The 13,744-nt window shown below is 43.4% G+C and overlaps 1 protein-coding gene across 1 annotated transcript in view; it reads left to right on the forward strand.

The window, feature by feature from the left end:
* Window positions 1–13,744, forward strand: part of LRRC56 (leucine rich repeat containing 56) — an 81,055-nt gene that overhangs the window by 64,842 nt on the left and 2,469 nt on the right. The window contains exons 8-14 of the mRNA XM_075094443.1: window positions 878–974; window positions 1,385–1,582; window positions 5,719–5,896; window positions 8,076–8,276; window positions 9,713–9,777; window positions 10,922–11,052; window positions 12,561–12,754. Coding sequence (XP_074950544.1) covers window positions 878–974; window positions 1,385–1,582; window positions 5,719–5,896; window positions 8,076–8,276; window positions 9,713–9,777; window positions 10,922–11,052; window positions 12,561–12,754 — 1,064 coding nt within the window. The remainder of the gene's footprint in view (window positions 1–877; window positions 975–1,384; window positions 1,583–5,718; window positions 5,897–8,075; window positions 8,277–9,712; window positions 9,778–10,921; window positions 11,053–12,560; window positions 12,755–13,744) is intronic.

A 13,744-nucleotide genomic window follows, 5' to 3' on the forward strand; every position in this document is an offset into this window, starting at 1 on the left:
CTGATAAACTGTCCTTGTATTTAGTTCCTTGCTGTTTAGTTCTTTATTATTCAGGTAGTATGATATCATGGCTACTGTAGAGAATTCTGAGCTTTTGGTTGGTTTGGGATTTGATAAAATGTTTTATTTTGTTTATGATTGAGTAGTGGCTTTATGCAACTTAATGTTCCCAAAGATGGAAGGTAGTTAAGCCCCCAGTTTGATTTGCCACCATTTGGTATTATCTTTGTATTACATACTGTTGCCATGACAGTGGGACATTGCACACGCATAGAGTTAAGCAGGTCAGTATGTGTTTTTCTGGGTTAGGACCAGAAAGTTTGGAACTCATACAAAGGATCCCTTATTTATATTTTGCTAGACCTGAAGGGTAGGAAAATAGGATGGAAAGGATTATAATTTTCTGCTGATTCAAAAAATGTTATTTGGCAAGAGTGCTATTCCTTTCAACTACAAAATCAGAAGAAAGGTAACTTTGTAAGAGTACAGAGTGAGATGACTGTGCAGTCAGCTCAGATATGTTAATTTGGGATATGTGTGTAGAGAAAATGATGCCAGCACAAGCAAACCTCACTTAATTCTTAGCCATTGCCTGCGTTTTATGACAGAATTACCATGATGTAGCTCTTGGAAGAATTCTAATCAAACTGAAATGGGGTGACATGTTGTCATACAAGAACAAAGATGTCTGTGAGAGAGAGGTAAAGGGGTATAATTTTTTTTCCCCCACATTTGAAGATGAACATTCTTAATTGCATTTCTTGCAAACAACGTGAGATTTGAAGGAAGTAACAATGGCCTAGTCCTAGGAAAAAGAAAGCAGGTCTTGAGTTCCTTCATCATTTCAAACAGAGCTTGAATTGTTTTTTTTCATAAGGGATCTTGGAACCACATTGTCTCATCTCCACATCCTGTGGATGGCTCACTGTGGGCTGTCAGATTTAGATGGGATCTCTTCCTGCAGCTCTCTAAAAGTAAGTATAGATGTGTCCTGCCAAATGGAAATCTCAAATCTATCTTCAGTTGATACTCTTCTCTTTACTTGTAGTCTTTGCTCTCTTCTCACCCTTCATTTTTCTAAAGGATGTTGGTTGGATGCCTGGAATTGCATGTGTTAGTTTAAAAGACGCTACAGTATTTTTTTTTAATGGGGTGTAACATTCAGATCTGATCCTGAAGTTGCCTAATGCGGCATAGTATTCATTGTCATATCAGCCCTAGTTATTTAAGGCTGCAACAGCCACTCTTGAAAAATGTTCACTTCCATGCTAATTTCATGCTGTGCTATGTAATATTTCAAATATTAGAAAACATTTTGCAAAGCTTGAGTGTTTCTGGTGGAAGCCCTGTGGTATACCTATTTATTTTGTTTACTTCTGCTGAGGAACTCTACATAGCCTATAACAATATCTCTGACCTGAGCCAGCTGACCTGGTTGGATCACCTTAAGGTTTTGGACCTGGAAGGGAATAATATTGAGGACATCAACCAGATGCAGTACCTGGGATTTTGTTGCAAGCTGAGCCGCCTGACAGTGGAGGGCAACCTTATTTGTCTGAAGCCAAATGCAGAATCTGCAGAGGTGAGGACTTGGTTCGCACATATTGTGTTAATTTTTGGTAGTGCTTTTTTAGTCTGAGTTGGAAATGAGAAGTGTTTCTGTACCTTTCTATTATATCATTCTGAGTGATGACATGGGATGCATTTCCCATCTTTCATTTTTGTTGATTTTGTCCTCTTATGGGTATTGTCTCCAAGGCAAGCACAAATGAAATATAAGGAGTGCTAGTAAAGACTCAGGCCTGTTTCCTAGAAATGTGTTCCTTCTTAGCTGTGAGAATGGGATTAAACTATAAATCAGCTCTTCTGATCCATACAGCTGTTGTGTCTTCTCCCAGCTTGCAGTGCAAACAGGCATCTTAAGGAAGACCAAGGAGAGCAAGAACCGCAGCTGTACAGATCCTTCTAGTCTGTAGGGATCTTGCAGCAAGTGAGAAAGTAGCCAATTTTTTTTCTTACAAGATGTGCCAATTGCAATGTCTCAATTAGATATCTGTCTTTGGGCTTTTGCATTTCTTTTGGAGGCTCTCTGGTCCAACAGCAAGTGCTCCAGGACCACCATGCTCAAGAGTTGAACCCTCAGAAAAACGATGCTTGAGATAACTAGGAAAAGCTATATTGTAGGAACTACTCGTTGTCCTTTCCCCTGAAAAGTGAAAAAAAATTATCAAAAAGACCTTCAATACAGTGATTCACCTCTTAGGTAGTGAAATGATACAATCATTTCTGCAGAGGTATTTTCTTGAGGGCATGAGATCCTCTGTGTCACAAAGACGAAAACAGTAATACATGATCCGCTTTGGGTTTCAGGGCACTCAACAAGAAAAGTAAGGGAGGTCTAATTCTACATGAACAGTCTCAGAGCTATATTACTCTCTTTCACTTTCCCCTGCTTCAAAAAAAACATTGTTGGGCTATAAAAACAAGCATCTTGACAGGTACTGAAAAGGTAACTGGAAGAAAATCAGAGTTTAAAAATCTTGATCAAAGAAGACTGTTCCTCATTTTGGGCACATGTCTAACATGTATCACCAGACAACAGTTTATGGCCAGTGCATGATATATTGTCACCCATGTCTTTTGGAAGGTCACCGGCCTGTGCACAGACACATAGGTATGCAATACACAGCACTCACTGAGGATGGCACAATCTGCAATGGCACTGTAAAGAGCTGTTAGCACAGGGGTTAGAAAGCGGAGCAGGAGCTGGCACAGTGACACTGCTGTGCTGTGTTCCATAGCTTCACTGTGTGTTTCAAAGTGATCATGCCCATGCCATTATTTTGCATAAAAGGTTGGGTTTGATATTTGTCCTGGGTTTAAACTTGAAAACTGAGGTGCTATAACTAAAACTCAATCATGTAGTAGATATGCACATATTTTTAATCTTCACACTTCTTAGATACATGAGTTGTTAGCATTTTTCAGATTTAATTATTGGATGATCATATCCCTCAGTAAAAAGAGACGCAGAAGGTAGTGCTTTAGCTATCATAATTTTTCCCTCTGGAATCCAAAAGAAAATATTATCCACTTGCCTTTCTGTTTTGAACTGGTAGAAGTATACTTCAGAGACCACACTTGTAAATGGTTATCATCAAAATTATTTCTCCATCAACATTTCTCCCTTACGGAAGATGCAATCATGAGAGGAAAAAACATATTCCTACAGTAAGGAAGCACTACCTGCATCTGATGGACAAGGCATACCTACTTACTCTTTTACTCCCATGGAGACAAATGCAACTTCTGACACTTCCTTAGAGCTTCCTACCATGAAAATGGCGTGGTATATCCTAACAGCATAGAAAGTCTGTTTCTACTCCCTTGTCATTACTGCTCAACAAAAGTGGTATTTTTGGAGGGCGTAGTTTTCACTTGGTGTCTTCAGTCCTTAAATGTACTTCTAATGGAGAAAAGTCAGATTGCCCTTGGTTTGTTTAGCTGAGGAAATCAGTCCTGGGATTGGGATGCTGCTGTGTGTCGTCATGTAACAGGACTTCAAAGAGGAATGGTATGTGGTGGTGTGCCCTACTGCTTTTCTCCACGCTGAATGGCTGTCTCTACTCCTGTGCAAGTAGGTGTATTCAAATGCCAGCCGGAATTTGGTGATGGAGTCTGCACAATGGTATGTTTTGCACTGAGCTGTAACAGGGGCAGACTGTAAGATCCGTGTAGTCTCCCACCCAGTGTACATGTTGGGAATCTGCTCAGTCCTTGGGTGGTTGCAAAGCTGTCCCTGCCCTCGGCTGCCGAGAGCCTCTCCATGGGCTTTGTTGCTTTCTTGATTTCAACTGTTGTTGTTTACATTTCTTCAGGGTATAGAAAAACCACCTGAAATATAGAAAAAAATAGATGTGTGCTTACTTTGGTGTTCCGTAGATGGCCAGCTCTAATTCCTCAAGCTCCTTCTTGTAGTCCGACCCTTGCTACAGCTCTGTAAAAGCTCTCCTATTTATTTACTTTTAATCTGCAGAACGGTCCAGCTAAATATACTGCTTTTTCTTCAGATGGGTTTTTGCTGTCTGCTGTCTGTAATTTGATTTTCAGATGATCTCATCTTGCCCTGTTATCTAAACCAAGAGCAACAACCTGATGATAAATTCTGCAGCCTCTGTTGCAGTAATGTAACATGAGCATAACATAATGTTTCTCTCCAACATGACATGGCTGGAAATTAGCTGTAGCCAGGCACTGTTCAGAGCACATGTGGTACAGGGTAGCATGGCGACTGGTTGACTCATTTTCTAAATTAAGATTAAAGGCTTAGTTAGAGAAATTTAGTGTCTGCCTGTTAACAACAACAACCACACACTTTATTTGGTGAGTTCCCTCTTCCAACTTCGCTGCTGCATCATGCAGAGGGAAGGAGCATACAGCCAGCCAGGTCACACAGAAAGATTTCTGTTAGTTACAACTCCCTGTTGAATGAGGACTTGGCTTTGTGGGGTTTTCTAATATTGCATGCAATGTCTTGAAAAGCATTACATATATCTGGATGAAGCAATGGATCTGTAGGTAGCTGTCTATTCTGCCTCTAGAGGTGCACTCTTGCTTTATACTATAAGTAGAAGAGATCATCATCACTGTTTGCTGCCTTTTGTAATCTGAGACTATTTTAATCAAAAATATTCCCATTGCAAAGCAATACGACCCAGTCAGCCCTGAAGTATTGCTGTGTTTTCCGAAAGATGAAGGTGCCACATGAAGGTGTCTTTCTACCACCGGAATCCACCAAAATAGCCCAATTTGCAGTGTGCTCTGAGCACAGTTGTAATTGTCCTGGATTGGCCTTGCTGTTCAGAGGTCCCCAGGAATTTGCATGTGCTCATGAATCATTTTATAATATGTCAGCTCCACCCATGCATGCAGAAGGGGGCTGCACCCGTGCTTTTCCCAATGGCTTTCACCCTCAGTCCATGTGCATTGGGAGCAATCACATTTTTTTTCCAGCACACAGAAAAGAAACCCAAGTACAGTCCATTTTAGCCTTCTGTGCATCTGCTGTTGGCATGCAACCTCTTGCAGAAGAAAACGTACTTTGAAGTAAGCCATTGCTTCTAACAGTGTATAAAAATCACACACTGAACTCCTGAAGACTGCCCCCGAAAATCTGTGCCGTTCATTCACTACAGCTGGTTTATGCATGTGCTTAAAAACACGACCAGTGGAAATGCTCTTTCTTTTTCCATCAGCAGGTATAGCAACACTCATAATATGTTTTCAAGTTTTCCTATCACCTAAGTATTGATGCAGCAACCATAGAATCCCAAAAGCAGGGAGAGAGACTGGCTGAATGCTGAGGGTGCCCAGGCTTTCCATGGGCATCAGTGGCCCTTGATGCTTTTGTAAATTATATGTAATATAACAAAGACAAATGCCAAAGCCACCAGTGGGTAAACAGCAAAGGAGCCTTTGGGTGGAGGGCATGTGTTTGCACTGCTCAGGACATGTTCATGATCAATTTCAGGAGAAAGCACAGTGAAATGAAACTCCTGACTGTGTTTATTTCTGTTGAATGAGGTGAATAGGTTTGCTTCATAGAAGGCATTTCAAGTTATGCGGTAGTCATACAAATTGAACATTCCTGTGCTGCCGATGGAATTCCACAGTCTGTAAAATAAACTGTTCAGGTGACCATATTCTCAATTTCTCCAGGCGCCAGATTATAATTACAGGGCTGAAGTAAAAAAACTCATTCCCCACTTGGAGTATTTGGATGAAATACCAGCAAGCCAGACTACTCTCCTTCCTTCCAAGAAGATGCATGAGGATTGGCTAATCATCAAGGAATCCATCAAGGAAGGTGGTTTAGCTGGAGACACTTCATGGTTAGGTATGTCAGGTTTCCTATCAGGGTTCATTTTCGAGGTTATGACATGTGGCAAAGAAAGGTGAAGGGCAAGCTGGCCTCTTCAAAGCCAACGTTTAATTATAGCAAAGGGACGAAGGCCGTTGTCTTCTACACTTGGGAAGTGAGGAAGCTGGAATTCAGCACAGTGCAGATTTTAATGAAAGCTGTCCTAAACTGGGCATCAAGACCAGAAAAATGCAGATTATTTTAGAGCATCAGGCAAATCCAGCAGTAGCTGGGAGTCTGTACTTAGTGTTCATTCTGCACGGTAGGAAGAAGCAAAGCCTGGAAAGGAGTGTTTCAACAACAGCTGTTCACAGCCCTTTCCATGGTAGCAGTCATTCCCATGTACCATGGATGTAGCAGGATTTCCTACTCCAATTCCGTAATAGGAAAGGCAATTTTGTCGCCACCCCTCAATGGTAGCCACATCCTAACAACTGCGATTGCATGGTCTCATAATAGATCTGTTCCATTTTCTTTACCTCTGTGATTAAGTCCATTACACTCATCAGTAGAGAGCAAATGGTTTGAAAATAAATCTGTTGTCCCCTCACCCGTAGCCTTGGTTATAGTTCAGATACCCATGCTTTTATGTGTCATGCTACATGCACTTTACCACATACAATTAAATATTACAAAGTATTTCCTATAACTGCTTTTGTTGCTTCCCATTAGTGTGGGCAATGCAGTTGGCTTCCCAGCCCCCCAGGTTGTGGTTTGCCTGCCAACTGTATTCCATTAAAAATTTAGTTTGTTTTGGAATAAGCACACACGCTTGTCATTTATTGAATCCCTGTGGGTCCAAATCATTAGCTGTAAGAGTAGTTATGGTAGGAAAAAATCCATTAAAATCTGATCCCTCAGTGATCCTGCTTTGGCAATATCAGCTATGGTTCAGAAAACTAGTTAACAAAGTGGGCCGACAGAAACAGTAGGGACGGAGCACAAAGTTGCGAATTCATAGTGTTTGCTAGTGTATTCATACACTTCATATTCATATGTATTCATAGTGTTTGCTGCTTGCCTTCAGCTCTAAACTGATGAGCTCATATGGTCAGGTTCAGACATTCCCGTATTTTTTTCTTTCCTGTATTTTTTTCTTTCCCATAGCAATGTTGACTTGAGTACTTTTCACGCACTGTGTATTTCATGGGTTTGTATTAACAACTATGGCCAAGATATTTGAAAGGTCCCTAACACCCAGCTCTTAAGGAAATGGCCATATTATTGCAGAGCTGATTGCTCCACTATGGAGCTGGTAGATGCTCAGCACTTTACAAAGCATGCTCTTTGTCTAGGCACCGAAATGAAATTCACTCTCCTGTGGGTTGTTGGCTACACGTGCTGCTCTTACAGCTGTGCTGTGCTCCCAGGACAGCCAGCAGTTGGGCAGGTAAAAGGACAAGGCTCTGTCTGCCTTCATTAGCTTTTGTATTATCCACTCTGCCCTGTAGCATTATGAAAACTCAGTTTTCACCTTTCTTTCTGTGGTAGAAAAGTAGCCGTCTCTGAAGGAAGTACTGGAAAAATCTACCACTGCCATTCGCAGATTTCAATAACTCCTGACACGTGGTTTTCCCTGATTGTCTAATAACTCTGATAAGGTGGCCATCACCGTCTGTGTTATACCTGGGCATTTAAGCAGTATATTTTAAGACGGGGGGCTTGGACTGTGCCTGTGGCAAGCCTGCAGTGTTCCTCTGCAGGCAGGTGGGCAGCAAATGAGAGGCAGCTTAGTCTTAACCTAGGCATGCAGGCGGGGGAAGTAGCAGAGCCCTGGACACATCCAGGCTCACCTGTGGGGCAGTCAGATGCAGGTGACAAGCACAAAGTGGTTCCTGACCGCATCCCTAGCCAGCAGCCTGTCACTGCTGCCCAGGAGCAGGACAAGGGTGGGAAGGGACTTTGGTTTAGTTGGCAGTCACCAGGTTCTGCTGTCTGCAGAAGACAGCTACAGGGGACTGCATGCAGCACCAGGAAGCCCACTGTCTCCAGGCTTGACCTGTTCCAGCATGTTTCTTGTAGCTGCAGTGGCAGATTTTTCTGTCCCCTACAGCTCCATGTGTGCAGCAGCAGTCACCGTATTGGCAGTGTACAGTGATGGTGTGGTTTGAAGCCTTGTACGACTGTGCTTACGCTAGTGAAACCTCTCTCCTAGATCCGTATCTTGGGGTAGTATCAAGGCAGTCTGGATGTGACCCAAAAACCCCAACAACTTCCAGACCTGGAACAGCACAGTGGTCTGCTAATGCAAGGAGATCTAGCAATGCCTGCCTGTTGTACGGTGGCTGCCCTCTTCCAGATTCCACTGTTTCTGATGAGCTGTTCCCAGAAGATGACTCCAGTGATTTGACATATGGTAATGTATGCTTTTTAATCCTGTTCTTTCCCACACCTCCACCTCCTTCTAAATGTTATTATTGCTGATGAAAGCCTGGGTGCTTTGAATGCCACCCACCCACGACGCTGCTACATCAGGTTCAGCATATGTTTTCATCCATGGGACTCACCTGCTCTAGCATGGGCTTTCCTTTATTTTCCTCTGCAGCAGAAGGTGTAAGTCATCTGGGCTTCCCTTTTGTCAGCCCCTCGTCCCCAAGCATTATGTGCTGCTGTCCCTCTTAGCCCTATACTGAGATGGTGCTCCCTTGCTGAAGTTGCCTTCCACACCTTGTCAAAAGCTGTCCTGCTCAGTCCTTTAAATTACACGTCAGCCTAGCTGGGTCTCACTGAAGTCACATCTGGGCACAGGCACATCTGATTCATTCAAAGGAATGTAGTCCAAGGTAGTCCTCTAGAAAGGCGTGGTGATGCACATTGACTCCCCATTGGATCATGTGCTCAAACTCTATGTATTGCAGTCTCATACTGCAGCGGCATCACTGGTGTCAATGAGCACTTTCTTTTGGGTTTCCAGGGGTGGGTCCCTCAGCAAAAGGAGTCAATTCCTTGACTTCACATATGCGATCCACAGCCCTTTGTGCCCTGGCCACCTGGAAGTGTTGCCTTAGCACCTCCTGGGGACAGCTGGATGGAAAGGGAGTTCAGTCCTGGTGCAATATTTGGTACTTCCCAAGACATCCTTCCCTGAGTCCTGGAAAGACCTTGATGGTGCAACTCCACTGGCCTGTAGAGTGCAGATTAGATAGGAAGATGGTGTTTATTTTCCCAGCATTGTGGGCTGCTTCTCTCAGATGCCAGGCCCACCTAAATTCCTTGCTGTAGTCAGGACTCAGGATGATGAACTAGATGAAGCAATACAGTGTCAACAGCTGAGTGCTCATTCAGAAGAGTACATGGAAACAGAGTACAGATTGCCAGGGAATGAGACCATAATTTCATGTGCACTTTTAGGTAGCTAGCACTACTCTTAGGGACAGTTTCACCCAATGTTCACTGCTTCTTCATGTCCCTTTGCTGCCTTGTCTTTTGTTTTGGCACATGGGAAACCTGATTCTGATCAAGATCCAGCTGAAAAATAACCCAGCAAAACAAACCCCTCCCCCAAAAAGCATATTTAGTCTTAATCTGGATCTGTTCACTGATTTGACTCACCATGTGGCCATACAGATATTTGTGGCAGCACGGTGGAGGAGGCAGGGCAGGAGCAGGAGACAGATTCTGGTAGAATCAGAGAAACCACCTCTTAGCAGCAGGGTCAGGCCATGCCAGCTGACACTGTGAACCTACACCATAAAATATTACATCCTCCTGTCTATGGGAAATGATGTTGACTGCTTTCAAAGACAGCACCATTTGTTAAATGCTGGAGTAAAATGTTTTCTTTTTTCTTAGGACTCCGTCAAGTTATATGTGGGAATCCCACCAAGGCTCTTCATGCAAGGCGGCAAAAGCTAGGTGTATGTTTTCCTTGTGTGCTTCATATTCCTGCCTGCCATCCCATAACTCCGGGGATGAACTGAACTCCTACTGTGGCTTCTGACGGCTCACTGTCTTCTGAAGCCCAAAAGCCCCCCAAAATGCAAATGGCCTTGAGGAGGACAGAGAGTCTCTTGCCCTGATATTGCAAAGGTGCCCATGTGCTAGAAGCAATTAACCATCGTGTAAAGGAACACACAGAAATTACATGTCTGCTGCTGGTGGCGCATTTCCTATTGTCCTGGCTGAGCAAAGTGCAAGGCAGGATTGCAAAATTTGATGGTGTTTCTACAACAGCTATTAAGCAAAAGATTTTTTTCAGCACTGTTTCTTTGATGTTGGCATAAGTAGTCAGATCACCAATGCTGCAAGGTCGTTCCTATTGACTAAACAAACACAAAGCCAGAGTTTGTTCCTCTTGGCAGTGGGGTGATACCCCAGCCCTGTGGGTCAGCCTGCTCATTTTGACAGTAAAGTAGTGAGAGGTTACCCATGTGTGTTAGAGGGTACAGTCTGGCTCATCATGGTTAGCTTTTGTGGACCCTGAGGTTCAATATGGCACGGATGCACACGTGTATGTTTAAACAAGCTGTGCTAGATCAGAGAAGGAGCATGCACAGGACACCTGCATCGCTGCAGTGTAGGCAGCCTTGCTTAATGATGACAATAGATGTTAAAGAACGACTGGAAAATTGTGTCACTCCCTTGTCTCTCTGCTGCCACTGCCCAAGCACTGGAAGCTTTTCTGAAACAAACTTGAACATCTGAGTGAATTAGTCTGTGTTATAAACTAGGATGTGGAAGGGGACTGCGGTCATATGCTGAATGATGCAGTTTTTGTGGTACTTGTCCTAATATTCTTATTGGCATAGATGCAACAGACTTACATACTAGCGAGATATAAATCAACATTTTTGTTACTGCCACCTTGGGTTCCTCAAGCTGTAACAGTGCACACGACTGGGGCATGGAACTTCTTAAAACTGAAGAGCAAGAAAATGGTGGGGGGTGATCTGAAAACTCAGGAGTAACAGCAGACTTGAATGCCTTCTAAAACCCACAATCTAGAAATGGAACTGGGGAGAGCTCCTGAGGTTATCAAGATAACTTCTGTCATTTTTCCAGCCACCTGCAGTGAGGCCTTTGAAACTCTGTTGTATGAGGACGGAAAACCTTTGTGGCTCTGGAGGTAGAGGAGATCTGCACCCGGAAGATGCGTTCTCTGAACTGAGAGTATGGAGAGAGCAGCACAAGCGGTGAGACCATGGGAGAAATCTTGTCGTGCAGTAAAACAGGCATCCATTTTCTGCTGTAATAACAAAATAAACTCTTTGGCCACTTGGTGGCTGTTTCAGGGAATAGTCTTGGCATCCTGCCTTCCTCTTCCATGGTGGCAATCCTTCCATCAGTCCTCCCTGCTGGAGCATCTGCAGGGTGGGCAAGGGAGAAGAAACCTGGGGGAAGCTCTGACCTCTCTCTAGAGCAGGCTGAAGACTAGCATGAGCAGGGTGGACTCGCCTGCTTAGCGAGAGCAAGGAAATGACTTTTCATGACTGGTAAGATATTCTTGGCCCTGACAGCGTCTACCTTCAGACACTGAAAGAAGTGAAAGTGGATGAGGTTTTCTGCAAGCATCACATTGGCCTAGACAGGCTGGATCGATGGGCCGAGGCCAATTGTATGAGGTTTAACAAGGCCAAGTGCTAGGTCCTGCACTTTGGCCTCTACAACCCCATGCAACGCTACAGGCTTGGGGAAGAGTGGCTGGAGAGCTGCCTGGTGGAGAAGGACCTGGGGGTGTTGGTCGACAACCGGCTGAACATAAGCCAGCAGTGTGTCCAGGTGGCCAAGAAGGCCAACAGCATCCTGGCTTGTATCAGGCATAGTGTGGCCAACAGGAGAAGGGAAGAGATTGTGCTCCTGTACTCGGCACTGGTGAGGCCACACCCCAAATACTGTGTTCAGTTTTGGGCCCCTCACTAGAAGAAAGACATTGAGCTGCTGGAGCGTGTCCAGAGAAGGGCAACAAGGCTGGTGAAGAGTCTGGAGAGCAGGTCTTATGAGGAGCGGCTGAGGGAACTGGGGTTGTTTAGCCTGGAGGAGGCTGAGGGCACACTTTATCTCTCTCTACAGCTACTGAAAGGAGGTTGTAGTGAGGTGGGTGTTGGTCTCTTCTCCCAAGTAACAAGCAATAGAACGAGAGGAAACCGCCTCAAGCTGCATCAGGGGATGTTTAGATTGGATATTAGGAAAAATTTCTTCACTGAAGGAGTGGTCAGACATTGGAACAGGCTGCCCAGAGAGGTGGTGGAGTCATCATCTCTGGAGGTATTTAAAAGACACGTAGATGTGGCACTTCAGGGGGTGGTTTAGGAGACATGGTAGTGTTGGGCTGACGCTTGGACTTGATGTTCCTAGAGGTCTTTTCCAACCTTAATGATTCTATGATTCTATGACATGAAAGGCTGAAAGGAAAATAACACTATGTTGAGATTCCCCCATCTCCTAGACAGATAATGGTTGTTTTGGAAGTATAAATGGCTTTATTTCTCCGACCTTACTTCACTGTGTAGTAACTTAGCAACTTAGATGGCTGATCCATTTAGAATGATTTTCTATATCTCCAGGAAAGTGGGAAATCACAGTGGGTGACTAAATCCACTGTCTGGGTATTTGCCTGTGTGGCCATGCCAAGCTGCACTTGGCTGGCTGCATGTTCACAGCTCAAAGTCTAACTAAAGGTGTGATATTTGATGTTATCCAGGTGCCTGCAAACAGATCAGCAAGAAAAAGCTGCCCAAGCCCTGAAGGTAACTCTTAGTGATGGTGAAAAGGGTGAAGACTGCAGCCTGACTGACAGCCATGAAGATGAGTTGAGGGAGACCTATGATGAGGACCTCATTGAAAGGATTTCTCTTGATTCTTCTTGCCACTCCGGTTTCTCCCCGTCTTCCTCAGGTATTGGACCTAAACCTCTGGGGAAGGATTAGCATCGACTAGTGACACATGTTACTAACCATTTGTAGATAGGTGTATTAGTAACTGCAGGGTTTTATGAGATCAGGCTTCTGTGCTCTAAAGCAGTAATTTGGAAATATAATTGGAGAGCCAGACACTAAGAAATGCATTCGAGTTTTTAAGCAGGACATGGTGGCCAGCTGTATTGACTGTCACTTGATATATTTCAGCATGGATCTGTAGAATTAAGAGGAACAAAGTTGATCTTACACCATCTTAGCATCAAGTCTAGAGGAAGGATGTGCTTCTGTCTTTTACCTTGTGTCATTAATTTATGGCAGTGCCAGGTGAATCTAAAGTACTGTTGTTCCACCTGAGCTATATTTTACCCCAGTTCACACTGATGGAAATAATGGATAAGCTAATGATTAAGGTTTAACTGGGCAACTGGAAATTCTGGAAAGCTTTGCAGCCAAGGGGTGCATTTAGTAAATAGCTTAAAAATTAAACATGCTCTCCTACTCAGGAACAAAGCCAGAGACCTCTCTTGAGTTGCATTTGCATGAAAGAAAGTAGAATTCCCACTCTTTGCTAGTTGTTGAATATCATATTTAAGAATATTTGAAACATTAATAATGGTTATTCCAAATAAAAATCAAGTAGAGGAGCTTAGAAAAGTATAACTTTAATCTGTTTCTATTGTTATTAATAACTTTGTTTTTTCCCTCAATTGATATTAGCATGTGAGTTTTTGTTTTACATTTTTTTCATGGGCAAAACTGGATCTATTAGAATTTGGAAAAATTAACATATGTTTAAAAAACCAGAAGTATCATTAAACTATTCAAAGCCTCTGTGTATTAACAGCAATAGAAACAATATCTCCTTAACAAGAACAGAATCTGTTTGGAAAAATCTAAAGGAATGGCGTATTGTCCAGTCACCAAAGAAGTCTTAAATTATGATCTCACGGTCTCTTTAGATTTCATC

The sequence above is a fragment of the Phalacrocorax aristotelis genome, chromosome 5, assembly GCF_949628215.1.
Source record: "Phalacrocorax aristotelis chromosome 5, bGulAri2.1, whole genome shotgun sequence".
NCBI lineage: Eukaryota > Metazoa > Chordata > Aves > Suliformes > Phalacrocoracidae > Phalacrocorax > Phalacrocorax aristotelis.